Source organism: Xiphophorus hellerii, chromosome 8 (assembly GCF_003331165.1).
Source record: "Xiphophorus hellerii strain 12219 chromosome 8, Xiphophorus_hellerii-4.1, whole genome shotgun sequence".
Taxonomy (NCBI): Eukaryota; Metazoa; Chordata; class Actinopteri; order Cyprinodontiformes; family Poeciliidae; genus Xiphophorus; species Xiphophorus hellerii.
Window position 1 is genome coordinate 20,489,457 of NC_045679.1, and position 27,709 is coordinate 20,517,165.

The following is a 27,709-nucleotide window of genomic DNA, read 5'->3' on the forward strand; positions in this document are numbered from 1 at the left end:
ACACAAATCATCGGCGATCCTCAAATAAACCTTTGGATATTTTTTGCTTTTAAACTTTTAAACATTAGAGAAAACCAGGCCAACTACCATATGGTCCAAACAGAGCCAATATGATGTGGTGTAGGGTTTTATTTCCAGCCCTTATCCACCCAGCAGCTGGAATTACTTTTATTTTTTTTTCTGCAAAGCTGTGTAAAGTCGCCAAAGCGTGTAAGCCTGTAACACGGGTTTATGCAGGGGGCAAACAGGCTTATTCCACCGGGCCTCGAGCTCATCGAGTCCAAAAAACACGAGGCCGGATTAGGGACAGCAGCAGCGGCACAAATGTGTGCAGTGTGACCAGACCACTCGCAGACGAAAGAATGATAAAAAGAAAGATCTGTTTTAAATACACAGTCAGGGTGGTAAACAAAACAAAAAAAAAAAACAGGACAAACACTGATGAGGTGTGTTACAGTAATAATATGCCAGTGCAATACTAACAAAAAGCTTAAGGATAGATAGATTTGTCACTTCTTAGGCATTTAGAGGAGTGGTCAACCAAAGAAAAACATATATGGCTTCTAAACTTTCTTCAAAACTTTTTAGTTCAAGCTAAAAAAAAAAAGAAAAAAAAAAGCCTCTCGCTTGCAGTGATCTATCCTTTGTATTTCGCTTGCCGCTGATTAATTTTCGGGCGGTTGTCTCAATTAACCCAAACACCACCTCAGATCAAGATAAAATCTCTGAATCTGATGCGTGGCTGATAAAATCTTGTCCTGTCTCCCACCGGCGAGCTACCGCCTCAGGATTGCACACAAATGTCTGCTTTGGCTACCATAACACCCAAGAATAAAGACATAGAGAGAGTTGTGTGGGTCAGAGAGATGACAAGATAAGAGAAAGCCTTGGAAAGAAAAAAGAAGAAAGAAAAAGGATGACACATTCTCCATCTTTTCTGAAGAATAACACTCCTGTTTTTAGATGAAACCTGGAGTTTCATTGATGAATATATCACATCCACTCAGTCTAAACTGGGCGGAGAAACAAAATGCGAGGAATTTAAATTACACCTCTGCTCATGCAGCTCAAATTAGTGAATCCAGCTGTTTATGCACTCTAACCACAGTGGTAAACAAGACAGAGAACAGTATGAAACTAACTGGCTTGCAAACTTCGAGAATGGCTGCCCGCTCGGAGCGCTTCTCACCAGCTGTCTTTGTTTAGGAGGCAAGGCTGGCGGCTGTAGGGGCTCGTGAACCGAGTCGGTGCTGCTGAAGGAGTCGTTGAAGCCGTAGACCTCCTGGAAAAGCTTGTTATGCTGCTCGTAGATCCTCTCGCTCTGTGGCATCTGGTAAAAAACGGAGGGCTGCGGCTCCGAGTAGTCCTCCATAAACTGCATATACTGGAGAACTGAAGGAGGAAGAGGAAAGATTTAGAAATGTGAACTCACTTGCATAAGGATGGACTGGTTTTACAGTTTGATTTCATCCACTAAAGTCTATTAGGTCCTATTTATGCATTTTCTTGTGGCTGTATTATTTATTTAATACATCTTTAAACTTCTACTTACAACACTGCGTAACACACATTTTATATATTTCATTGAGATTTTAACCAACAAAGCAGTGACAAATTGTGACGCTTTTAAGAAAGATAAACCCTGAACCCACCATTCCCTACAGTAATGCAAAGATGCATCTATTCATAAACCATTCGCCAGTTGTTAAACAATTTGTAAAATCAGGTTTACCTTTCAGTTCATACTTATGCTCTTGCTTGTGTTGGTCTATCACTTAAAATTCCACTAAAATACATTGAAGATTGTAGTTGCAACGTGACAGGAAGGTAAAAAAACAAACAAAAAAAAAAACTTCTACTAACTGTATTTCCTGCTTCAAAATGTGTCTGTAATCCTTGTCATCCACATAAGGAAGGTCCCCAAATACATTCTTGATGATTAAATAACCCAGCCTACACCATTAAAACAACCACTGTTAGTTTTCTATTGGTGACAAAACTCCTCCAGAGACACCAAAGTGAATAATAATGAGCAAAGAGCAGAACTTATCTTTAAACTCACAGGAACCTTGTTGTACGTTTGACATTCTACATGACTGCGGTCATGCTCAGTAAAAAAAGAAAATGGTCTCAACAATGAGGTATGGCTGATTGTATGGATGACATAATACAGTAGCTAGTGAGGAAGTGACCAAATATTGCCCTCTGTGGCCCCTCTCCCAGACTCTATTGTGGCATATCCTAGTATTTACTTCCTGTCGCTATTCACACTGAATATTTCTTTGACATAGAACATGCAACAATGAACTGATGACGAAGCGCTGTAAATGCCCGGCTTTCCTTTTCCTAATCAACCTCATTATTTACTCTTCTCTTGATTAGTCTTTGTTCTTGACTTTGCTTTCTGCTCCCGTGTCCTACATTCATCTCAATCAGAGGGCGTCCTTTTTTTGACCTTCATACTTCATTACTTCCTAGGGCTGGGCAATATGGCGGAAAATCAATGTCATGATATATTGAGCAGTACGCCTCGATAATGATAAATAGGCACGGTAACACTATAGCCTACCTACACACAGCCAAGTAAAAAGACAAAGACAACTTTTCACTGTTTAAAAACACCAAAAATGCAGATATGGTTATTGTCATACATTTCGCAGTCTGTTAACTTTCGGTTTATCGCCTGGATCTATTCCATCCACAGCATCGCCTTTCCCCCTTGCCACCCTCACTCCACTTACTGTGTCTGTTTTTCTTTTCAGGAAGTGGCGGAGGGTTTGTGGGGACATCTGCATTCTCGCTGGTCATGTACTGGGAGACAAAAACTCCCCCGTTGGTTTGAGGCATGGGGGAGATGGGTGTGAAAAGGGGGAACGGCGGCGTGGGGTGAAGTTCCTCTTCTGACAAGTTGTCGTACTGGGAGGGGTAGCGCTCATACAGCACCCTGGAGCCCCCGTCAGAGAAGGACGAGGTCTGCGTGCTGCGTCGTTTTTTCAGAGGCAGAGCTGGGGGTGCGCTGGTGCGACATGGCTGTATAAGGTTACTATGGTTGGGCTGTGGAGTCCAGTATTCTGGCTGCTGGGAGGGAGGAGCGCTCAGAGGAGGGTGCATGAGATGCTGTCCGGGAACAGGGGACGAGGATTCGCTGTGAGACTCGGGCAGGGGGCTCAGGCAGCCCCCTGCATGTACCGCAGGTAGGTTGTCCCCGGCAGACAAGTCCTGGTGGAGAAAGTCGTAATCCGGGTCATAACTCTCTGTGTTGTCTGAAAATGTAAAGACAGCTGAAAGTTAATAAAATTATTGTGATAAAATTATTACATCCTAACTCTAAAGAAAAGTAGTTCTTACTAATTAGAAGTATTTATAAAGGTTGATTTTTTGTACCAACGAAAGTTTATGATTTTTCTAGGAAAGCACCGATCCGATATTAATATATGCATTAATATCAATATGCCTGGTCCATAAGGGCAGATCTATTCAGTCTAATTCTATGCTTTGTGCTCTGAGTGACGTCATGCTTTATTATTTATTTTACATTATATGTACGAGTCCTAATTGCATTTCTTGTTTTTACATGTCTGACCAGACTTGTATTGGTGTATTTAAATGTGCTAAATTTATAATTCAGAACATTTATGTTTGTGTTTTTTAAAAAAGAAGCCTTTAAAGTCAATTCAGCACTGTTTTTCTGTATAGGATTGGTATTGGCAGATACAAAACCCATAATATCTGCATCGGAAGTGAAAAAAGTGGAACGGTGTGTCCCTAGATTTTTCACCAAAATTAATCTCTGATCCCATATATCTTCCATGCTGTTCCACAGTTCTAAATTTTTAAATAAATATTAAAAGTACAAATACAAAAGTTTACTATGAGTTCATGGCGGACATTTTTTTTTTTTTTTACAGTGGTCAAGCTTTAAATAGAGGCTGCAGAATGAGTACACTGGAGGAAAGGAAGAGCGGGAGAAAGCCAGGAAGGAAGACGAGGCAGATGTGAGAATTTTATGCATGTATGGGTGGATGAATGTATAGACAGAAGGAGGGATGGGTGCATCAACAGATGAAAACAGATGTTGTTCAACTGTATGAAAAGAAAGTCTGGAAATTGAACTCGGTTTTCTTTTTTCATACTTATCTAGAGTTGAAAATTACTTAAAACTTTAATTTTGAACAATATAAGATAAATCCAAAAACGAAATACAAGTGTCCCATGTGAAAATCCACAGAATGCCACCCGGTGGAGTTCTGCTTGCGTCCTTACCCAGCGTCTCACAGCTGGTGTTACGAGAACACTGACCGCTGTCCTGATCCATGGAAGAAAGCTGTTCGTCAGACTTGCTGAGCTTCCCCATGCTGCTGCAGGGCGACAGGCGAGGGGAGTCTCCGCCGTACGAATGGCTCCCCCCAGAGAAACGCCTCTGGAAGAATTCCTGCTCGTATTCCTGCACGGAAAGAGAAGATTCCCATGATTCTCGTTAACTAGAAACCATTTGTTTGCTGTAGCCTACATGTTTCCCAGCATAGTTAGATTGTGAAGGATTAGAACACTGACACTCTGCCAAAGGGGAGAGAGATTATATGACACACTTTGGCAATTGCTTTTGTAGCTCCTTGAGTTGAAAAATTTGAGGAAACACAGGAGACTGTAAACAGAAGAGCAATTTTACTCTGGAAAATCCATAATCGAATCAATCCGTCACCTGTCTGTGGTCACTGCATGGTAAACTGGAGCCGCGGCTCATAGGCGCAACCACTGCCACTGGTGTTGGTGAAGGCGCTGACTGACGTTTCTTAGGCGGAAGTGCTGGTGGTGGACTACAGGGGGGAAAAAACACATTGAAAAAAATTACAAATACGCAATGAGTGATGAAAGTTTTCTTAAAACAAGCATAAAGACACACCTTTAAGCATGTATGCACATTGATTATGCATGTATAATTATATGAACACAGACATTATCATCCCTGCTCTCTAATAGTGAGATGAAATCATGAGTGTTTCATGAAAGCCACTCTTGTAAATGGCATGGAGTCATTCTGTCTGTCCAACCTAAACACTCTCAGAGTTAATATCAAGTCAAAACAGGAAAACAAATAGGGAACGAGCCAACAAAGGTGACCATGATATGGAAGCTAGCAAAACGACAATTCAGAGGTCAGTCACACACTCTCATGCACTGGGCGGCCTTCTGATTGGATGAGGAAGTCTTCGGCGGGTTACCAAGGACGACACACACGTCAGGGTAATGCAACCATGCAAGCCAAAATGCCTTCATCCAATCCAGAAACGTTGTGAGGTTCGAGGGTGGGATGTTATAATGAAATCAGACGACCCTACGGGCCGACATACTTCTCCTTCTGAGAGGGTCTCCTTTGGCCAGCGTCAGCACTCAACTGTGCTCTGTTCCCAGAATGAGAGACCAAGGACGGAACAAAGATAAATAAATAAATGAGAGAGATAGCAGGAAGAGTAAGAAAAGAGAAAGCACTAGTCTTAAAACAGTATGAAAGTTGTGCAAGAACCTGGGAACATAGAAAGTGTAATCAACATCAAAAACTCTGACCCCTCCTCCCCCTGCCTCCCCCTTATCCTCCCAAGCGTCTATATCTGAGGATTGCTGAGAACTTCTGGTGAAAATCTAAAAGTTGTTTTTTTTTAAATGTTCAGTGGTCAGAAAGAAGGAGTAATGCTCCGAATAGACGGTGTGACATTGTCACCTGAGTTCTGCCACTTTGGCTTCAGGAAGAGGAGGTTTGGGTGGGGCTACATCCTCGTCTTGTAGTTGAGGGGCAGCCTTAGCAGGAGAGGTCGCCGGAGCCGTCCTATTCGACACTTCCTGCTCGCTATCTATCAAGGGCACCTCCACGGACACGTTGCTGCGCACACAAAAGCCGTCTAGGTAAATTAACTGCTTCATGTGCTGGTTCTAGTCACCCGAGTGCGTTTTTTTGCCCACCTCTCAGCGGTGGTAACAGGTGGGGCTGGTTTATTTGGGGTGGTGGGCGATGGTTGCTCTTGTTTTTCAATAGTCAGCTTCACCAGTTCCTGTTGGCAGAAATACAAAAACAGAGTTTGGGACTCCTTCGTGAATACTCTACATGACGAAAAAGAATGGCACACGGTGTACCTTTACTCCATCCAGCACCGCCTTGATGACGCTGGTCACTGCGATTACGCTTTCTTTGTCGTCCAAGTCGATGCCGTCCAGCATCACCTGGTCTGCCCAGCGGATGAGATTGCCCAGACTCTGATAGACGCGGCTGTGACACGAAGACAGCGCCGAGCTGCCGACGACGATGAGGGTTAATGTGAAAGAAGACATCAGTGGAAAAAAATGTTAAAGAGGCAGGAAGGAATGAATGAAGTGGTGTAGTAGAGTAATTGATGGTGAAATAACAGGTATAGAACAGAGAAATAAGTAAACAAAGTGGGATTTGGAAAAAAACTATTTCAGATGAGAAAACATGCTACAGGAAGACACTGTGTGAAATAACCCAAGAAACAACAGCAAAACTCCCCTAGCAGGACTTTGCAAAATTAATAAACGTCAATGTATCTTGTAGGAATTTTATACACTTCATCACAAAAGTATAGTAAGTGAATTTGCATTCAGCCCCATTTACTAGGAATGATTAAATACCTACAAAGACATGGTCATCCATCTAAACCACCGGTCTGCAACCTTTACAGTTTTAAGAGCCATATTTGCCTCTAGTCCAGCTAATTAAGATTTGTTCCGAGCCATAAAAGCTGCAATTGATTTTTATAAATACTTGCTTCTGAGAATTTGTTGTCATTTTTTAAAGAACCCCATTCTATATCTATTTTTAGGTTTAAAAAAAAGAAACACATACTTTCCAAGCAAAGATGGATACATTTCCTTCTGTTGGACTTTTAAATTTATGAAAAAACATGATTTCCAACTAAGTTACAAAAAAAATTATCACTAGTATTTCCTTAGAGATTCTGTCATGGAAAATCAATTTATTCCATGAAAAAACTGCTTGAATCAAAACTTGTTTACAAGAAACACTTCCTGATGTAACTGGTGTCTTCATGTATCCCACTTCATAATTGTTACAATTTAAAAAGAGCAATATTTGTGCTTGTTAAGTTTCCAATGAATGCAGTAACCTGCAGTCATAACCGTACGAAAAACATTTAAATACTTTATATTGTCTCTTTTATTGTGACCGCAATAAATGCAACAACATATCAAGATGGTCTTAAATCCAGCTCTGCTATTAATACACACTTAATATACAACATGACTTTTTTGAGAGCAAGAGGCAAGTCTTTAGATATGCAAAACTGGTAGACAAATTATTGACAAAAATTATTTTTTGCTACTTTTTGCTAGTCCATCACATAAAATCACAACAAAATACTCTGACATTTGTGGGTGTAGTCAAAACGTGAAAGAGTTCAAAGAGAAGGAATACTTTTGCAAGGTACGCTACTCCAACTGCTGACTTTTTGGCCAGCCATGAGAGATGTGTGTGGTGTATTAAAGTAAGCTTTGTAGCCTTGAGAGCAGCATGGATAGCAACACATGGAAGAGGGATGTCGTTTCTCCAAGCAGCTCGTTGTGCATTCAGACCCAATGCTAAGGTGTGGCATAAGCCTGTAGCAACGTGTTGCGACTGATTCACACCGCCGGAATATTCTTCGACTGTCTCTGCAGGGCTTATCCCTGAAGTAAGTGGGAGACAGCTGAATCTACTGGAATTAGAAGGATTTGAGGGATGGAAAGATATGAGCTATAGGTTACAATACAGCTGGGTATACTGTTAACCTAACAAAGGAAGCAACTTTGAGTCTAGCTTTTATAGAATAATAAAACTCTACTTTTGGAAAATAGGCGCTTTTAGACGGAAAAGTCGTGTTAACATGTTTTGGCATAAAACAGTTCAATTCACTAAAACTCAAATCTAGGTGAACAAACGCCAGCTGTAAACTAGTAGGATTCTACTTCACAGGCCGAGGTCATGAGTGTTACAGCAACTAAATATCTACTGCTTCTAGATACAGGGCTGTGGGTGAAAAGACAAAAAAATCCACCACCTTTGGCCTCCATTCCTTTATCAGCACTGATGGAGACGGAAAGGATAAAGACAAAAGACAGAGAGGTTCCAACATGCCCCGACACTCCACAAAAACAAAACAACAAAAAAAAACTGCAGGTGAGCTTTCTTTCTGAGGTTTGGCTCATACAAGCCAGAAACAAAAGTAAAAGAAAATGACTCGCATTAAATCTGAAAGTATAACCTTTGTACCGAATAAGTCAATAAGATGTCAACTGCAAGCCCCACATTAAATGTATGAGGAGCTAAAAAAATGAAGAATGTCAGCCACGAAACAAGCAATCTTGGTCAGAAAAGTCAACATCCTATAAAATTCCCTGTCTGCTATAAACTGTCCCAAGGCACAAAATAAATAAATATGCTGGATTAATGTACATATACAGTAAAAGAAAACAGATTGCTGTAGATTAAACTGAAGATGAACTCTTCAGGTAGTCCAGAATTTCAGCAGTGGTTACTTTCATACATACCTATGCTGTATCCGGGCCTCGACTTGGACCAGAGGTAAAATCGCTTCGAGGACCTTGCTGGCGGAGCCCGGCAGCATTTCCAGCACTTTTTTCTCCACCACCATTTTGTCCACGATTGTCTTGAAGTATTTCAGAGCGCTGACCACCTCCTTCTCATGCTCCTCCAGTCTGCTAACCTTCTGAGAAGAAAAGTGGATGCGTCATCAAATAGTAGCTTTGGATGCAACCACTGACATTTTCAATGCCAACTAACAATAATTCACCCTTATTATAGTGAGCCAATATATCTAGTATCACAGTTCTCCAAGTCAGTGGTTCCTTAAGGATCTTAACAACAATACATAGGCCTGTAACAATAACAAATTGTGATGGACAACAAATTGTTCCAGTAACTATTACAATAAACGATAATATTGTTGTTTTGATCCTATTTTCAAATACGATGTTGTAAGTTTGCCCCACTGAAAGACCAATAAACTTTCATTGTGTAAAGAACACAACATTAAAACTGGCATTTTAAATATGCAAAATAAAAAACAAGCAAAAACAATGAATACACACAGAACAGAAACCATGAATAAAATGGATTCATATCTGTAAACCAAATTGCCCTTTGTCATGCATTTAAGCTCTCACATTAATAATTCATATGGTCCATATATTCATATGGATGGAGTCAATTTACTCTTAGGGCCAACACTAGATGTCTTTCTTAAGTAGTCAAGATGCTAAAGGTCAGAGAGAGTTGGGAATGTTCTTCAATTTGGAAAGACAGAAAATAATCTAGAAATTGAAGGTAAATCACAATTTTTAGCAGCAGTGATGTAAAGTAATAGTAATTAAATATTTTCTTTCAAATTGCGTTACCTTAGTCTGAAGTTAAAAAGTTTAGAAGCCGCTGTTATAAGCCTTCCAGTTTTCTTCTGTAAAAATATCACCACTGCCGTATTTGCACAATAAATATAGCGTAGTTTCCAAACTATAAGCAGCTACATGTTTCACGTGCCCTGAAAAGTGATGCATTGAGAGTGACAACAAAAGAGAGACTGAGGAAGTGTGTCACAAAGTGATTCAGAGGCTGCTCAATTACAACACTGATGAAGATGTCTTCAATGGTTGTAGTGTGCAGGAGGAACATGAAGATAGTGATCAATGACTTTTCCTAGTAGGCTATTGAATTTAATTCAATTTTATTTTTTTAAGCAGCCGTATTGCAGGCACTGTTTGGCAAAAAGCATTAACACATTTGTGCATCTTACCAGTACATATTTTATTGAATATGAAATATTTCATTACAAGTTCATGAAATATGTACCAAAAATCTCAGAAAATCTTTTTTTTCTTTTTACACAGAAAGAAAATGTTTTCTGTGTAAAAATCCCATGTTACAACATGGGACACTTGCAGTTTATGCACAAGTGTGTGTACATATTTGTATTTTTTTTGTTGTCTTTTTACAGTTCGTGGGTGTTGCTTATATCAGGTATGCTCAGTAGTCCAGAAATTACATTAAACAGTAAGGAGAAATTTAGCACTTTTACATAAAAACAGAAAATCCACAAATATCATTGCATTGGTTTATTTCTTTGCTTCCACATTTTGAAAGTGAAGGCAAACTGAAGTATTTCCCAAACCAATTTTAGATTCAAATTCTCTGAATATTTGAAGATATGGGCCATAAAGTTCATATTCTGGACATTTTGATACTTACAGCGGGATGATATTATTAAAAACAAAACAAAGGCTCATAGAAACCGAGATAGAACATTTCTTACAGTTTTGAATCTACATTTTCAAAACTTTCCAATATCTTGATAACTGTTGCCAAGCTACGCCTTGTTTAAAGCCTCATTCAAAACAATGTCCCAAGTTTCATTGCATCATCCTGGCAAATAAACTCGCACACACTGAACCCTAAAGACGGACCAGAGCTGCTCATTCGGGAAGAAGGGAAGAGTCACTGGTGTCTTTATAAACTAAAACATCTGCTCTAATGGAGCCTGCTTCCACAGCAACTGGAAAACTGTGGGAACCCACAGGAAAACTCTCACACAAGGCCACAGTGGGGACACAAGGCCACAGCAAGCACAAAACACAGAACGGGAAAACAATAGACTCCTAAACAAACAGTGTAGGTAGGAAAATATATAAATTTCCCATAAGAGATGGGTAACAAGGTGCACAGTCACCTTGTTTGCAGGTTTCTCAGTACTCTTGGCTGCTGGCTCTGGCTGCAGCTGCTTTGCCTTCTTGGATGGAGTCCTCTTGATCTTGGGTGAGTGGAACTTGTCCTTCAGTATCATGGTGAAAGTGGACAGATGGGATCGTTGCGAATCTGCGGACAGAAGGAAAACAGGAAGTCGAGTGGTCAGTCACGGCGTAAACATGCTTGAGGGGAGAGAATGGAAATGATCTATAAACAGATGGCACGAGCTCAGTGAAGAGCTGAATCCACTATCTCACAATGGCGCTCTTGTGAAACGGAGCTAAAGAGAGGATCAGATGTGGACACAAGCGAGATGCCGGAACGAAAGTGGAATCTTAAGACGCCGGTGCACCAGGGATTTTTATCAAGTATGTGCAGCATCTGTATTTCATCTGCTCTGTTTGTCTTGGATGTAAATCTGTCGGACAGTCAAGGCTCTTCCAGCGGCCCCTACATGTGTGTGTGTGTGTGTGTGTATGTGAGTCAAAGGCAAGAACAGAACAGTTAAACATGGCCAGAATGAAAACAATGACCACTAGTTTACTAGAGTTAAATTACTTGCCAATTTGATTCATTTACAGAGAACAGAGACAGCTGCATTCAAAAAGTGTAATATTCAGCCTAAAATTGATGTGGCAGTATGATGCTATGGGGATGCCTTACTTTCCCACAGCATCAGTTCTATGAAACTTAGAATTGATGGGAAGGTGGAGCTTAATCACACTAGTCCATCATGATGTTGTAATGTTGTTTTTTTTGAGATTGCTGAAAATTACAGATTTTATGGCACCATTTTAAAAAGTTGCAGTCAAAAAATAACATTTTCAAGTACCTTCTTGAAACAGAACCCTTAATACAAACAAAATCATACAGTGAGGAATTGTCAAAGTGCAAAAGAAGAATTTCATATTGGTCATTCAAGTCAAAATAAACTGTACACACTGTACAAGCAAATCCTACAGCACATCTTAAAAGAACTTTTTACAAAAGAAAAAAAATATACAATTGTCACCATTTAGCACCACAAGCTTTCATCTTGCAGGTTCGGCTTTCAAGAGATGTCATGAAACCAAAAGTTAAATTAGAAGGAGCTTAAGTGAAAATTCAGTCGAGATGCAGTGATTAGTCAAAAAAGAAGGAAAGGCAGAAAACGTTAACATTATTGATCAGTTTGCAAAAAAAGTTGCTATGACTGGTGAAAATTTCAAGTCCGTGCAAAATTTGAAAACGATGACTGAATTTGCATTAATAGTTGCTATGGCAATATCCTCGGAGGACTCTTAATGCAGGCTTAATGGAGGCCATGACAAGGCAACTGCTGTCCTCAGATGCTCTCCATTCAACCAGACTGAGATTAAACTATTTTGCTAAATAGGAAGGGGAGCCATTTCAGTCTCTGGAAATCTAGTAAAAAGATCCCCAAAAGCCTTATTGCTGCTGTAATTGATGGGAAACGTTCTTATATTAAGTATTAACTCAAGAGGGATTAATAGAGCAATAAAATTGGTCCAAGTCACACAACTAACGGTAGCTTTATTATGGCTAAATGATTTACTAATATGATGCAACTGAAGAAGTGCCAGCCAGCTGTATTTGAACATTGAGCACCTCTTGATTTCTGTGTAATCCTTTGCTCGCTCACTGCTTGTTTTCACCTCTTTCTCCCTCTCTATATCGCTACCCCAAAGTAATTCAAGAGATAAACGCTAATAACAGCACTGGGAGTCAGCAGGAAGTGTGGGTTTTATCAGTGACAAAATTACCCCTCTATCTGCGGTGATCTCCCCCTAGCTCAACGACAGCGGGAACTGGCATTCCAGGGCCAGCGGCGTAAAAAATGAACAAAACAATATCGAACAGCAATCAACAGCAGGTAAACGGCACACAACACACTTCCAGCCACGCCGCGCTTTCATCGGCGCCATCGATCAACGGGCCGTGCACATATCCGCCCCTCTGTTCCCGCTCTCTGCCCTTAATCTTCCTCATCCTCAACCCTGAGTGGAAGCTAAAGAGCGCTGAAGCAGCCAAACACGGCTGTGTGTCTCATTAAAAATGTTGATGAGGAACGGTCCCAGCAGCGATTCCTCCTGATCCGGAGATGCAAGAGGGATATGAAGAACGAATTCTTCTTGTTTTACACTGAACAGTGGGGGGGAAAAAAAACCCATGTATTTTGCAATTTAGAGCAAAAACTACAAAAACACTGGCTGCTTTGTCAAAGTGAGTGACTTATTTATGCTGCAACGCTGATTTAATAATGTGCAGAGTTACTGGAAATGTACCTCTTGGCACCTCTTTACCTTTAAAATTCATTTGACCTAGTTTTCAGTTTCCAAATGGGTCAAATCAGTCACATGAATATGGGAGCCAAAATTATTCTCTACACATAAATATGCTGCCTTTGCTGGTTAAAAAAAAACAACAAAAAGATACAATTACATCTAGTTTAATAAGTAGTCATTATGTCACCAAACTCAAGCAGAGAAAACCAAAAAAATCTCGATATGTTTTAGAAAATTGATGGTAAAAAAAAAAGAGAAGAAGAAGTAAAACACCATCTAGTTAGTCTGGCAGGATTAAATGAGACAGAGGCAGGACAAGATGCTGTGACTAGGACAACTGGAGAGGGACAACTTCCTTATCTCTACTGTCTGAATTGCAATATGCAGTGCAGTATTGCCACATAAAAAATGGTGTTTCTATGAATGAAGAGGTTAGAAGACACACTGGAAGGGGATTTTACTTCTTCAGCCAACCTTGTATTATTTATAGCAGGGGTGTCAAACTCAATTTCACCGAGGGCCACTTTAGCATATTGGCCACCCTCAACGGGCCACATTGAGGGTATAAATCAGGAATGCCCAAGTGCAGCCCTCCAGACTGCAACTTTTAGATGCGTCCCTGCTAAAACATACCCCAGACAAAAAGTTGACTTCCCTCATTAGCAGCAACTCAGTTCCGTAGAGGCCTATGAATGAGTCAATGATCCAGGTGTGTTAGAGAAAGAACGCATCTAAAGTTGCAGAGTGATAGGTCTGGAAAACTAGACTTGGGCAACCCTAGCATAAATGTATAAAAATACAATGTTAAAATAAATTAAACAACACCTCATATTGTTAAATAACTGATTTTATGTATTCAAGTTTTAAATATTACATTTGAGTTTGCATGGATGTAAAATTACTGCTCAGTTTAAAAATTACAATATTTTTAAACTGAGCAGTTTAAAAATATGCTCAGTATTTTTAAACTGCTCAGCTAAACTTCGCTCTTTAGCTCGTTAGCTTGTCGATGTTTCAGTTTTATTCGCTGGGAAAATTATTCTTTGTCTGCTTTACAGATAAGCAGACAAAGAATAAAAACAAGTTTTGATATCAACTCTCAACTTCATTCACAAAACTTTTTCGTTATTTATTACACAACGAACATGTATTTCACATAAGAACAAAACAATGAGGTGATGTTGCCTGTCCTTGAACACAAAGCTGATCCCTCTTCACCCTGTCACCAACTCACACACATCCTCATTGTGTTGTGTCGTGTAAATAAACACAAAACAAGCAAAATCAATAAACTATATACATATTCCAGTATACTGAGTTTTGGTTTTACATTCATTCTATTTAAATTTAGTTTGTTCGTACTTACCAATGTTTTCCCCTGGTCAGTTCGTCGATGTCTGGTTTTAGTTCTATTCTGTGGCAATCCGCAAAACGGCGTGAAGGTTTTTATCAGTAATGCGCGATCTGGTCTTGGTCTTGTTTAAATTCATTATTGAAAACACAGATAGGTGCTTCCAAACGTGGACAAAACACGAGCTGCGTGGAATCGAAGCTGTGGCATCAAATCAGGGGGCAGTAGACGGTAAAAGTCCTCGATTGAAACATCACGGAACTTCGCTCTTTAGCTTCTTAGCTTGTCGATGCTTCAGTTTTATTCGCTGGGAAAATTAATAATCAGCTTGAGGTGACTCTGCTGCACTCTAGTGGCGAGAAGCCGTAATGTTGGCTGGTAAGAATCGGAAGGCATTATGGGAGATGTAGTTAGTAGTCAATTCGTGCTCAAAACCTATTTTAAGTCAATCAATGGGGCTGTAAAACGGTGGTGGGGGGGGAGAGGGCCACATAAAATGACGTAGCGGGCCACATGTGGCCCGCGGGCCTTGAGTTTGACACATGTGATTTATAGGGTGCAACAGTGGGTAACTATTGTTAACCGCGTATCAGCGGATGTGACCTGGTGTGCGCATCTGTCAGTCAGCTGCCTATCACAGCAGCGCAAAAGGGGACAGTTGCTGATTTTCAGAGATTTGCGGAGGTAGATAAGATTGGTTTCTCGTGCAAGTACCAGAGGTTCACCCAAAACCAAGGAAATCGGGGGCGAATTTATCACTATATCCCTAATTATTTAGTTTCTTTACATAGATGGCAAGCTACTTTTTAAATTTGAATATATCATATGTCAGAAAAACATATGATAGGGATATCACTGGTAAATATTGTGATGACGATATCAGTTTTGATAAATCCCCATTTCCTTCTTTCCATTTTTTTCCTCTTTTTTTTCTGTGCTGTGTTGCTCAACACAGAGCATTGAACACAACGCTTTGTGTTCAATACTCTGTGTAACCTTTAGCATCTTAGTGTCATCTGTGTCAGGCAGGGGCATCTATTGCATGAAGACTCCATCCAACGGGCTGAAGAATAAAAACTGTACCCTCCAATAATCTGTTCAAACCTCGGGATGGGGCGTACACTAGAGCAGAGCCATGAGAGCAGACACCGAGAGTTTGCTGGACATTCAGTTCCAGCTTACAAAGTCCCACAAGGACTACATCCAAGTCTGCAGCTGCAGAGTAGAGCAACGCTGCCATGAGTGAAATGATTCACCACCGTGCTCGATGCAGCTGGTTCGGCAGACATCATCACAGTCCCTGAAGCTTTGCTGTCTGAGAATGGTTCTCTGGATGCAAACGCCTCTCCAATAGAAAATCAAGCCTCTAGCGCAGGGGTGCCCAAAGTCGGTCCTCGAGGGCCGGCATCCTGCAAGTTTTAGTTTTCTCCCTGGTGGTAGTAACAACCTTTTCAGCATGTCAATATTCTTCTTAGGCCTTCTAACGTAAATTAGACCTGGATCCATCATTGGATCCAGGTGCGTTAAACTAGGGAAAGAACTAAAATATGCAGGATGCTGGCCCTCGAGGACCGACTTTGGGCACCCCTGCTCTAGCATGAACATTACATGGACAAAAGAAATAAAATAAGCTGTGTGAAACAGAGTCAGTGGGGAGTGCATAGACTAGAGAGGGGGAATACAGTGAGGTTCTCTGTTATGGTCAAGCAGGCCTCTCTGCGTTCACCATTCAGCAGCCAGGCCATCGCTCCTGCTCTCTGCGGCTTCCTGTCTGCCGCTGGCCAGAGTTGTAAGCGGGTGAGGTCATGGGCTGTAATGTCTCTTGTACTGAATTGGACCAGTCATGGACTAAGCAAAAGAGTGAAAGAAAGCTCACAGTGAAAACTTTTCTTTCAGCCATCCAAGCGACGACACAGGTATCGTGAAGTAGCCTATGTTGACATCAAAAGGGATACAAGAGAAAGCCAAGGCTCACTGACGACCGGGTCCAGTGAGATATTGAGCAGATTAAATGTTCTTTTAGCCGTTAATTTTTTTTTTTATTCTTTGATACTTGTAGATCTTTAAAAACAAGTACTACAAACCCTGCAAATCTTTAACAAAACACACTGCACACTGATTTGTGGTGTGAGAGTCTAGAGAGCATTCAAGCTGCTCAAGGCAAGGCTTTGTTGCACAATCAGTAAACAAACACACACCCAATGTAGAAAATGTGAGTGTATTTTGACTAGGTGCATCCATAAACATTAACCTGAATACTAATTTAGGTTGGCAGTAAACCTGATCTCTAACATTGCCAGTTTATTGTCCCATGCTAAGCCTTCATTGTGTATGCCTACACCAGCTTTGATTGGTCAAACTTAAAGTCTAGTTTGTCTTCTTAGAAAGTCTGGTTCATTTAGGGAGGTGTGAATGCATAATCATACTCTGATGAGGGGGAAAAAAAGCAAACTGTGGTCCGCTAAACCATCTAGGTTTCAGTTCAAAAGAAGTGAACTCTGGTGTAGTTTGAATGTGAATGTCAAGAGTACCAAAGACTGCTCCAAAAGCACAAAGCAACTATAGCGCAGGGCATTCTGGGTAAATGCAAACAAAACAAACGGGCATGTTGAGCGCTAGCGGGAGAAATGGCTCGTGGTCTTTTGCAAAAGAGCTATGCTACAACCGCTAAAATCTGACCCTACTCTTTGTTTACAATTCACGAAGAAGGAAGTTGTGCTCAGTGTCTTATTCAAAGATTTTTCTGGTGTTTCCGTCAGCGGTTCTTGGTCCAGCGCCACCACAGGCCACAGGTGAAGAGGTTTTTAATTAGTTTGGATTGTTTGACATAGTGCAGTGTGAACACAAATTTTAGTCTCCAATCGTACCGAGTCTATCAGACTACCAGGAGTGGAAAACACCCTAAGGCATCTATTTTCAACATTAGTGAGGTATACATGAAGTCAGGTTATGCATAGTGATGTAGCAGCCTGTTTAAAGAAAGCCTTTTGATAGCATGTCCAGTTCATTCAAGCTCTGAGAGAGCACAAGAGAGGTTTCAGTAGATAACAGGAAGGCTGGACAAAATATATTAAAGTTAATTGGTTTTATCATTTTGCGCTTTCTATCTCTTTTGCAATGTTTTACAGCAACAGCTCCCTTATGCTTTTGATCCTAATAAAAGTAATTACTTATTTCAGGAATGCTAGAATGTATCTTTCATTTTGAATTGGCCACAAAATGTTAATCGCTGATGTTAATAACTGTAAGACCAATTCCTGGCAGTGAGTGCAGTTGTTGGGTGGTTGTGCGCGTTTGGTCCAGTTCTGTATGAAAAGATTAAAACCTTAAAAGTTAAGGTGTTACCCTTCTAAGACAGCTGGTGCGTCCATCACAAGTTCCTTCTACCCTTAGAACAGGATGATTGCAGGGTGAAAGGATACAGAGCAGAGTTTGTGATTCGGGTTACACAAACAGCTGCCATCTCCTCCTGAACCTTATGTCTATGGAAGTGTGTGTGAACCCTGCGCTTAAACTGACATGTTTTCCCGGCTTCAGGAGGAGTGCAATAAGAGTCGGAAAGGTCATTGTTTGAGCTTTGGAGAAGAGAAAACAGATGGTGAAAAAAAAAAAAACAGATCTGAAAGTATGAATTTAATTAATGCAATACAAAATGCATAAAAATGACTAAAAGCCCTACTCCAAAGTAATAGGACTGTTACTACTCTGCCTAAAGATTGAAAAACTAACAAGAATAATAAAATAATTCTCTCTCAGATAATTTTATATATCATTGCATGTTCTACAATGTATATATTTTTTTCCCCAGCTGAGATTAGGAAAAGCCTGAATTATGTATGAGCAATAACAGAGAAGCTAATATGAAAGAGAAGCAGCATGGCCACCTGCTGATTAAGCTGAGCAAAGACTACACATGCAGCATAGCCAGAAGTAAGATGTGGATATGTTTTTGTTTTGAACTGATTCCATAGCAACATCTCTAAACACAGCAAGAGCTATGAGCAAGCTGGTGGCTAACATCGTACAAAGAAAAGGATGCTGCAAAATTCTATGTCTTGATGCTGTGACACATATCTGAGCAAAAACCTATTATTAGTATGACTAGTATTAGTCATCAGTAAAGCAACATGTTACCATGGAAACATAGGGTGCAGGCTTGTGAAAACAGTGCTGACCAAGGCATTTCACTGATTGCCCTTTGCTGAAAATTCAATTCAATTCAAAAAATTATTTTTGATCCCAGATGCAGTTTTCCTACAGCTGTTTGATTTTCTACATATGAAGGGAGATATTATTTAAAAATCTTCCAAATGAGAGAATTTTAATTTAGTTTCATTATATATTCATAATAAATAAAATGATAAGTCATTTGTTACTAAATAGTTCTACTAGACTATGGAATAAGATGGTGAAAGCACCATCCTAAACACTACCAGGCTGCACCAACACCAACACTCTGTCCCTAGATGTTTAGTAATGCCATCCTTGGTTTTTTTCAATATTAAGATGCTGAAGATGGCTTCAAATGTCAACTCTGAAATAACTGTCTTTTTATTAAAATGTGTGGCATGACATCGCCTCTGCTAAAATAACTAATTGATGACTGTAACACAGTAGGAAGGCTAGAAACATTAGAATTCTATTAAATAAAATAGATAATGACTAAAAGTGGAACCAGCACATCAATGTTTTACAAAAACAAAGATTTTAAAGCTGCCAAAAAAATGTATTCTCTCTATAGGACTTCCTTAGTCTTTAAATGAGAGTACAGTCAGTTGCATTTTGTCTGCAGCAATGAAGAGTGAAAAAATATGGCGTGAAACACAAACAGAAATACCAGCAGAAAAACAGACAAATTAGGAAAATTGGCAATTAAACAGGAAAAATTTGATTCGCTGTCATTGTGATCATTTAATTTCTTTATTTAGGGATTTCTAAATGTTTGTGTTTAGTTTTTAAAACAGAAAAAATGGTCTCTGACAGAAGACATGCAGGAAACATTGTATGTTGCACTTGTAGATATCTAAGGCAAACCAACAATACTAGAGTGGTAGCAAAGCAGCAGCAGCAACAACAGGAAAAGTCTTGGCATGGAGCATGGCTTACAGCTGATTTACGAAGTAATGGAGGCAGAAGTCCAATGGTGTGTTTTATAGCTTTCCAGCTGTGCTGTTTAGGCATGGTGTTCAATAGAGAGCCACAGGGAGACTCGGTAAGAGAGCATCAGCTTCACTTACTGAGTAACTAAATGACATGAAGTGGATGCTAAATGCTTAGCCCACTTAACACATATTGTTTTCTGCAAAACAAAATAGTAAATGAGACAGTAGAGGGTTTCTACATGGTCCATATACAGTTGGCAATGCATTATACTGATTTCCCCATTAGCATTCTTTATAATGACTTCTGGAGTCAAAGCAAGCCTGATGTGTGAACAGTGAGAAAGATTTATCAATACTGCACTGGGAACCAATCAAAGTCCAAATGAGGTGGTTTATATCAGTGCTTGCAGCTTTTAGATGAAATATATAAAGTACATGTAATTATTGTACTACACATTTTTTTTCAATGTCCAAGGGCACGTGTGTCGTCTTGTTTTTCTTTTTTTTGGTTACAATAAAAAAAAAATTTTTTTAAATCAACCACAGGCGCTATGGTATGCTGTCAGCAGCTTCCACAAACACGCCCTTCAGTATATAAATGACTAGCAAAGCAGAACCAGCAGCAGTGGGTCAGCTCAGGAGTAGATATCAGAGCGGGGATGGAGGTCCTCTGTGTGCTGCCGCGCATGAGCACAGACAGCCTGGTCATCCATGACTAACAGAGCATGTCATACGGTAAAGACGATCTATAATGCAGATCCATATCACAAAGCACCGCATCAGATACTTAACTGCTTTATGTGATTACGTTCGAGAGTAAAAACAGTTCTAAACTATATCAGACAACATGGTAAACTGAGGAGACAAGCTAAAAAGAAATCATTACATTTACCCTAAACACACAACACCTGGCCCACTTTGTCAGGTTTTTTGCCACGGTAACGGGGGAAATATGCATATTTTTATTAGGGCCGAGTCCCAAATAAGTGTAAAAATATGCAAAGAATAATAATAAAAATACACCTGAAACCTGTGGTAAGGTGAAACTACAATGTGAAACATGTGTCTTGACTAATTATTCAAACATGCAATGTTAGAACAAAACAAACCCAAATCCAACCTAATCCCTAGGTGACACACCTATGCTTGTTCAGTGTTTGTTTGAAACATCAATATGGATTAAGAAACATGCCTTTGCCCATGAAAACTAAACCAGAATTTTAATGGGAAATGAAGCAGCAGCTAATGCCAGTACATTTACTGCCATCCGCATCCACCGTCAGGCATAGTTGCACGGTTATTTTATATGCAGTCTACCATTACAGCAACATGACGAACAAGGTAGAACAAAGAATAATAATCATAAATTACAGCCATAACAGTCATTTAAAATAAACTACAATGCATGATCTCAGGGTTTCTGAGGTTACAATTCCCCATGTATTTAATACTAAATGTTTGGATGAAATCCAAGGTTATGCAGATATTAAGAGCAGTGAGTAAGATTTCTGCAATACAAAGCCTGTTAGTCATGCATTTAATTTGGTTTTGCTACAAAGTAGTGATATTATATTAAATTAATAAAAAGAAAAGGTTAATCAAGTTAATGCCTTACTTTCCTTTCAGAATGAGCAAAGCATTCCTGTATGAATCAATACAAATGTGGATGTGTAAGAGTGGCGATATTAAAAAAGTAACCACATCCTCTTTCAATTCACTTTCAACAGCTGACGCAGTAGGACATACAGAAACTCTCTGATCCCTAAAATATTCTCAAATTCTGACACCCTCCAATGGCACACCAAGATAATAAGACTGCGACCAAATAAGTACACCCCAAAATTCACTTCTCTAAATAGTTGAGGAGTAAACTTTTAGCCTTTGTTGGCTTAGTTGGAACACTAAAACTCACCCCCAAGCTATCTGAGTTCATCATCATCACTTACTGTACCCCTCTACTTTTTCATAACAACTCTAACAAAGCTATTTAATAAAAGAAAAGAAAAACATGCCACAATGTGCTTACTCTGGGCTGTGACTGACCTCTACGATAATGTGTGTATGCTCAAATAATCCAGCCTCTCTGCCAGCTGGAGTACAAATCGGATGGTTTCAATATGGGTCGACATCTCATTACGGCCACCGGACAGGCTAATGGAATATATTCATGGGAGCTCTGGGCAAATCCCTTTATTGGGGCTGTATTGAAAGTAAAGCAGCGAACCCTAAGGAGTAGTTGATTCAATTGTCCTGTGTACAACAGAACACACGGGCCTTCACTCACACATTCACATCCAGTGACACCAACAAATAAGCACACGATTCATCTCTAAAAGGCATTCAACCGCAAGCAGAAGCAAGAGCGAATTGCCCCCGGGGCGCGACTTTTCAACAGCACCAGTGACAAGCAGAACACGGTCTGCGGCGCACGAGCGGCAAGCTTTTGATGGTCCCGGCTTCTTTTAAAAACCCGGCGATAATAAGACGGCAAACAATGGAATGGAAAACACTGTTTTGCGAAACATTGGTAATGTGCCATAAAATCTACGAGCCTCCAGATTAAATAGTGCTCACCTTTTTGACACGTTTAATTAAGTTGCACTATGCTGTCTGTATTTACTCTAAACAAGATGTTTCTATCTTTGGCACAGCCGGAGTTCAATGAAAGTTTGACTTCATTTCAGATTCCCATATAAAACGAACAAACAAAAAAAACAGCTTCAGTTTTGAGTCTTGAACGTAGATTGCTCTGTGCTACTTGGCTGCTTTTGCCATTTTCTCCAAACAATTTCTGAAAACCTGAATGCTTCCAAAAAATATCAACACTATCCTCACACCACTGCAATGCACTATTGACTATATATACTGTGCATTGTGTTGCAGAAACAATTCCATTATTTGATGATTGTACATTCAGTGGCAAAGCAACCAGTATGTTATGTAAACAACTTGCTGTATGTCTAGGAAACTGAAATTTGTCTCTTTGTTTACAACTTCCTTTTCTGCAATAAATCAAATACAGTAGATGTCATCTTACAAGCAAGTCTGGGGATGTTCCTCAACACTGTCTAGATTTCTTTCAATAAGCAAAAAGTCAGACAATCGCATGATAAATTAAAATAGGCTCAATAATTCCTATTTGCATCATTTATTGTTTTTTCTCTATTCTATCTCTTTCTACTAAAAACTGGACAACAAAAGTCTTCAGTCTGATGCTTTGGTCTCAACTAGCACTTTTTCTAAGGACAATTTTGTTTACAGAGGTTTTAAATCTTTTCATTTGTCGTTTCAGTTGTGTTCTTTAATTATTTTTGGATATTTAAAATGTGTTCCAGTTCCACTGTTAAATGTTCATTAAAATGAAAAGTTATTGATCTTTAAGAGAGTGTTCTTTAGTTATTATGCCAGTACCACTATATTACTTGAAAATGGTCTCAAGACAACAATATTATAGTTTACCGCATTAACGTCTGGGATAATTTATCGTCCAGCAAAATTTGTTATCGTGACATCAAATCTGTATGAAAGGTGCCAAAAAATGTAATAAAATGGTGCTTTTGTATTTTGTAACCCAAACCGAAATTTCATGAGTTTGCTTATTTAACCTGATAACAGTGACATATTACTTTCTCTTGTACACATTTAAAAAAAAAAAAACTTTAACTCAGCAAATACAAGTAATAACTTAATTCTTTCATTGTGTACCAAATGAGACTCCAAAGACCAGCACACATTCTCCAAGCTTCCTGACAGGGTGGGGTGTAAATTTGTATGATGCAAATTGTTGAAAATGGGAAAACACACAATGCACACACACTCCATCCTGGGTACCCCTCCTGTTCCTTCCCTACTGATGCCGAAGCCACTGGTACGATTTCCTGTCCCTTGTCTCCATCATCGAGTGCCGCTTCCTCTTCGCAGTCCAGGCTTGCCTAAAATTGGTATGTCTCTGGATTTTCTCAAGCCTCTCTCAAAATGGTTCGCCTCATTTATCCCAGACACACCAAAAAGCTCAAAGCAGCCTGATCCTTAAAGTGACCTTCTGGCAGCATATCACTGCATTTTTTAAAAATTTTATTTAGGGTTCCATTTAAAGCTCACTTTTCGAACTGAATCTTTCAGCAGAGTGAGCGCGCACCGGCTGGCAGGCAGCAGGTTCCCCTCGGGTGAAACCAATATACTAAAGAACCACAAAGAGCTATAAATACCTCCACTTGTCAGGATCTCTGACATCAAACAGCACCAGAGAATACACTGCGACAGCTAAAATAAAACAACGCTGATTTGCTGGTTGAATTTGGAGTTCTGAGAGAATGGCAGCTGCTTGGCAGGAGAGCACAAAGCAAACATTCACTATAAAGCACTTGAGAAACGAGACAGATCTTGCCCACAGAGACAAACAGCCACAATAGAACCGATCACTTCAGCACTGAGTAGAAGACAGATACAGAGAGACAGAAACATAGGAAACAGTAAATGGCCTCGAGCAGTGAGGAGTGGTACCACTCTCCTCCTGTTAGAGAGCTGCACAAAGCTCATTCTGTCTGTACAGTGGCCTACTTGTCAACCTCTTGACACCTTTGTGCACAAAGGCTGGACAGGGCTGATGGGAAGGTTCAATACAACTGATATATTACAAACAAAACAAAAGAAAAGCTGGCAGGTTGCTTTAAAACCTATTGTTTTATGTTTGTGGTGAAGCAAAGCAGAACAAAACTGTTGTGACTGAAGCTAATGGCTATGTTTGGGTCTCAGTTTAGTCATAAATAAGGACTTACAGAGTCTATACAGAGTTCTATTTAAAATAAAATACTTGACAAACAATTTGTTCAAAGAGTTTTTTTTTCACATTTCAATTTTAAAAAACGAATTTGTCGCACCAAAACGTAAAAATGACAGACATTGTATACGGAAGAGCTTTCGCCATTTTTAAATATGAAACCTGCACCTTCCAGTGGCACAGTTGATTGGTCAGGACTTACAACCGAATGAACATAAAGCCCAACCTGAAGCCTGGCAATATGGATTCAACTAGCTACAATGTTAAATCAAGTCATTTCACATTAGAAAGACATCTGCTGAGAAAAACTGAGGCAAAAATTGAATACTAACTGCACAAGCAGAGAGAGAGTTGCGTAAAAATCACCTGAAACGTTCATGAACAATAACAAGTTGTCACATTTTGTGATGTTCAAACTAAAGTCTTACATTTGTTAAGGAGGTGAACTTTTCCACACAACTTTAGTACGCGCACAAGTAACTAGGACACTCAAATGCGTTACAAGCCAAATCATAAGTGGTATCAAAGTAGCGAGTAAACAAGATGGCATGAGGTTAGCGATACAGCTAACTGCTGCAACGACTGTAGCTTAACGGTCTCGAACTTTACTCCCTTGGATGTATCCATGGCAGCCACACCAACGAATGAACCGAATGGCCAAATTGCTTCCTTTTAACTGCACTTCAAAGATAAACATGCCATTGATTTGATTAACTCAATAGGACGCCCATAACCCATAACTACAAAAATATAACAAGACATTTCTGCATTTGCAAAGGTTTGTGCAGATGCTGAACGAAAATATTTTAATTTGATCACATGTTTAATCTATATTTAGAGTAATAAACGCACATTTATATTAATCTAAATTTACAATATTTTGTTCTCAAGTTAATATTTAGCCAGCATTTTTTTACATTTTAAAATCTGATCAAAATAGAAAAATCCAACAAGAAGTGGGTCGATGCATGCTGACACAATTTGTGTGCCTGCAAGTCACTATATCCGTTACAGTTCCAGCAGGATTAAAAGATATCAATCTAAGGATTCGCAGTCATTGATGGAGCCAAAAACAAACAAAGGCGTCTAAACATAGATCTACCTCGACAACAGCAGTGACTTGTTTGCAAGTGATGCCAACTTCTCCTTTCATTCCTGATCTGGAGTGGCGTCGGAAACTGGCAGCAACTGTAAAGCTTCCCCTTCATTGTCCGGCGGCACCCTGCCACTTTAGGGTCTCAGCGAGTGGACAAGCTCAGCCCAGGCAAAGACAGAAAAACATTTTTACTGGATCTCCATATTTTGGATTTTCTTTACAAAAAAATTTAAAAAGCCAAAATTAAGAGTAATATTGCAGGCGATATAGCCAGCAAGAGAATAAGCACAATTCATTGTTCAAAACAACTTAAGTTTAGCATTCGACAATAACATCAAACGTTGGAGGAAGTCATGAGTTCCTAATTTCTAAAATCAAATCTTAAGAAAAGTACTTAAAAAGGCAAATTGAAATCTGCAAAAGTTCAAGCAAGCCAAGAACTTAAAAACAATGTCATCTAATACATCTGAACCTCAGTTATGTTTTAAATAACCACTTTTTTGCTGTTTACTTAAAGCATCCTGTATAAAAAATTATTTTAAAAAAATTTCTTAATCACCATTTGTTATCCAATGAATTGTCAGCTGCACTGATGTTAAGCCAAACAGAAAGGGTTGAGAATTTCACATTTTGATATTAGAAGTAATTTTTTCACTGCAGATGCATCCCTTGCTACAAACGATCAGCTAAAGATATGCTGTTATTGCATTTTAGGCAGTAAGATGTTTATTTTCTCATTTAAAACAGGAACTGAATTGTTTATTTGCATTTTGAACACATTTCTAAATCTCATTGTATAAAAAAATAATTCAAATGGAAAATCAGCAGAATGTGGCTGATTTTTATCAGCTTGATTAGTAGTCAAAATAATTGACAGATTAATAACTAAAATAATTGTCTGTTGCAGAGCTACACATAGCATGACGTCAAATTTCATTTTAATTGGCGTTATATCAAACTTTATTCCATCTTTGACTCAATAGTCAAAGCAAACATCAAACCATTTTCTTTCAAATTTAAGACAACAAACTAATTAGTTCCAACCAAATGTTAACATCTATAGAGCAAAGTCTGCTCTATGTATTTATATTGCTATTTATTTAGCAAGTGAATCACAACAAGGACTCTACATGTCACTACAGAGACCTAATATTGCTAAAAATACTGAGCAAATTATTTTAGACAAATGATACACAAACTCATCCAAACACCAACCGCTGTGCTTAAATACATGGGTTTTTTTTGAGCTGAGCGCACCAGAGTGTGTGTGTTTTCAAAACAAGGCATTAGGTCTCTCAGTCCTGTGTAATTACACAATAATGGACTCAACTCCCTTAATTTAGGAGCCTGTTCGAGCTACCGGCTCACCAGGGTGGATCATTTCACACAGTGTGACTGTGGTAGCACTGGCTCATAACAAACATTAATAACCCGAGCGGCGCTAACCCCTACGTGTGGGTCAACAAACATACTCAGCTACCATGGTGAAGCAAATCAAACACAACCGTGTAGGCGATGCAATTTTATTATTATCATTACTTCTTATTTTTATTGTGCAACAGGATTACGACGATGACATCCAGGCAACTGTGGCAAGACGTCACCTGATGAGCTGGGATTAGAGAGGCTTGCGCTTCTGTCTACGAATGGTGGAGGCGATAAGGTCAAGCAGCAGCCTCTGATGGAGGGCTGCGGGCCTGCAGAGCCGCCTCTTAAAGCTGGGTCCGCCCAAGGCTTCAGCAGCGCAAATGAGCACTTTCTATAAAGCCACATGACACAAAAAGCACAGCGAGGAATGTCCCCTGCACTTTATTCTGCCAGTGAACCTACTTTACCAAAGTTTTAAAAAAGGCTTCCAAACTGGTAAGAAGAGCTTTAAATAGAGACGTACACACCCCTAAAAGCCCCTTAAAGACAATTAAAACTAAACAATTAAATCATAAAAACCGCTGCAGCATTTTTAAACAGTAAAACTTCTGTAGTCAGAACATAAGCAGCAGTCAAGTGAAACGAGCCTTTGATAATATTTTCAAGTGAGGGACCTGCATTCTTACCATGTATATTCAAATACACAAACTATTGTTTGTCATATATTCAGCTGTTTCAGCTCAACATCTTTCAAAAAGCACAATACAATTAGAGGTGCTTAATAAATCACCTGGCGACTGAAAATTATTATTTTTTCACAGGCTGACTGGTCTGACCTGAAATCAGCTAGTCGGAAACTTAAAAATCTGATCTTTTTCTGATCAGTGAATGCACCATGTACATGCATCCAAGCACAACAGCCATTGCAACGAAGAAGCAGAGAGATGCGCTTTTGAAACAGTAAC

General features: G+C 39.5%; 1 protein-coding gene across 9 annotated transcripts in view; it reads right to left on the reverse strand.

Moving 5' to 3' along the window:
• Positions 1 to 27,709, reverse strand: part of rapgef1b (Rap guanine nucleotide exchange factor (GEF) 1b) — a 49,190-nt gene that overhangs the window by 15,031 nt on the left and 6,450 nt on the right. For 6 of the 9 annotated variants that reach the window (XM_032570873.1, XM_032570870.1, XM_032570875.1 and 3 more), the window contains exons 2-11: positions 10,746 to 10,891; positions 8,557 to 8,735; positions 6,130 to 6,286; positions 5,959 to 6,047; positions 5,720 to 5,878; positions 5,352 to 5,402; positions 4,703 to 4,817; positions 4,264 to 4,444; positions 2,742 to 3,263; positions 1,190 to 1,392 (exon numbers count right to left, since the gene is read on the reverse strand). In XM_032570873.1, the coding sequence (XP_032426764.1) occupies positions 1,190 to 1,392; positions 2,742 to 3,263; positions 4,264 to 4,444; positions 4,703 to 4,817; positions 5,352 to 5,402; positions 5,720 to 5,878; positions 5,959 to 6,047; positions 6,130 to 6,286; positions 8,557 to 8,735; positions 10,746 to 10,891 (1,802 nt within the window). The remainder of the gene's footprint in view (positions 1 to 1,189; positions 1,393 to 2,741; positions 3,264 to 4,263; positions 4,445 to 4,702; positions 4,818 to 5,351; positions 5,403 to 5,719; positions 5,879 to 5,958; positions 6,048 to 6,129; positions 6,287 to 8,556; positions 8,736 to 10,745; positions 10,892 to 27,709) is intronic. The other 3 variants (XM_032570872.1, XM_032570878.1, XM_032570871.1) reach the window with 2 other exon arrangements.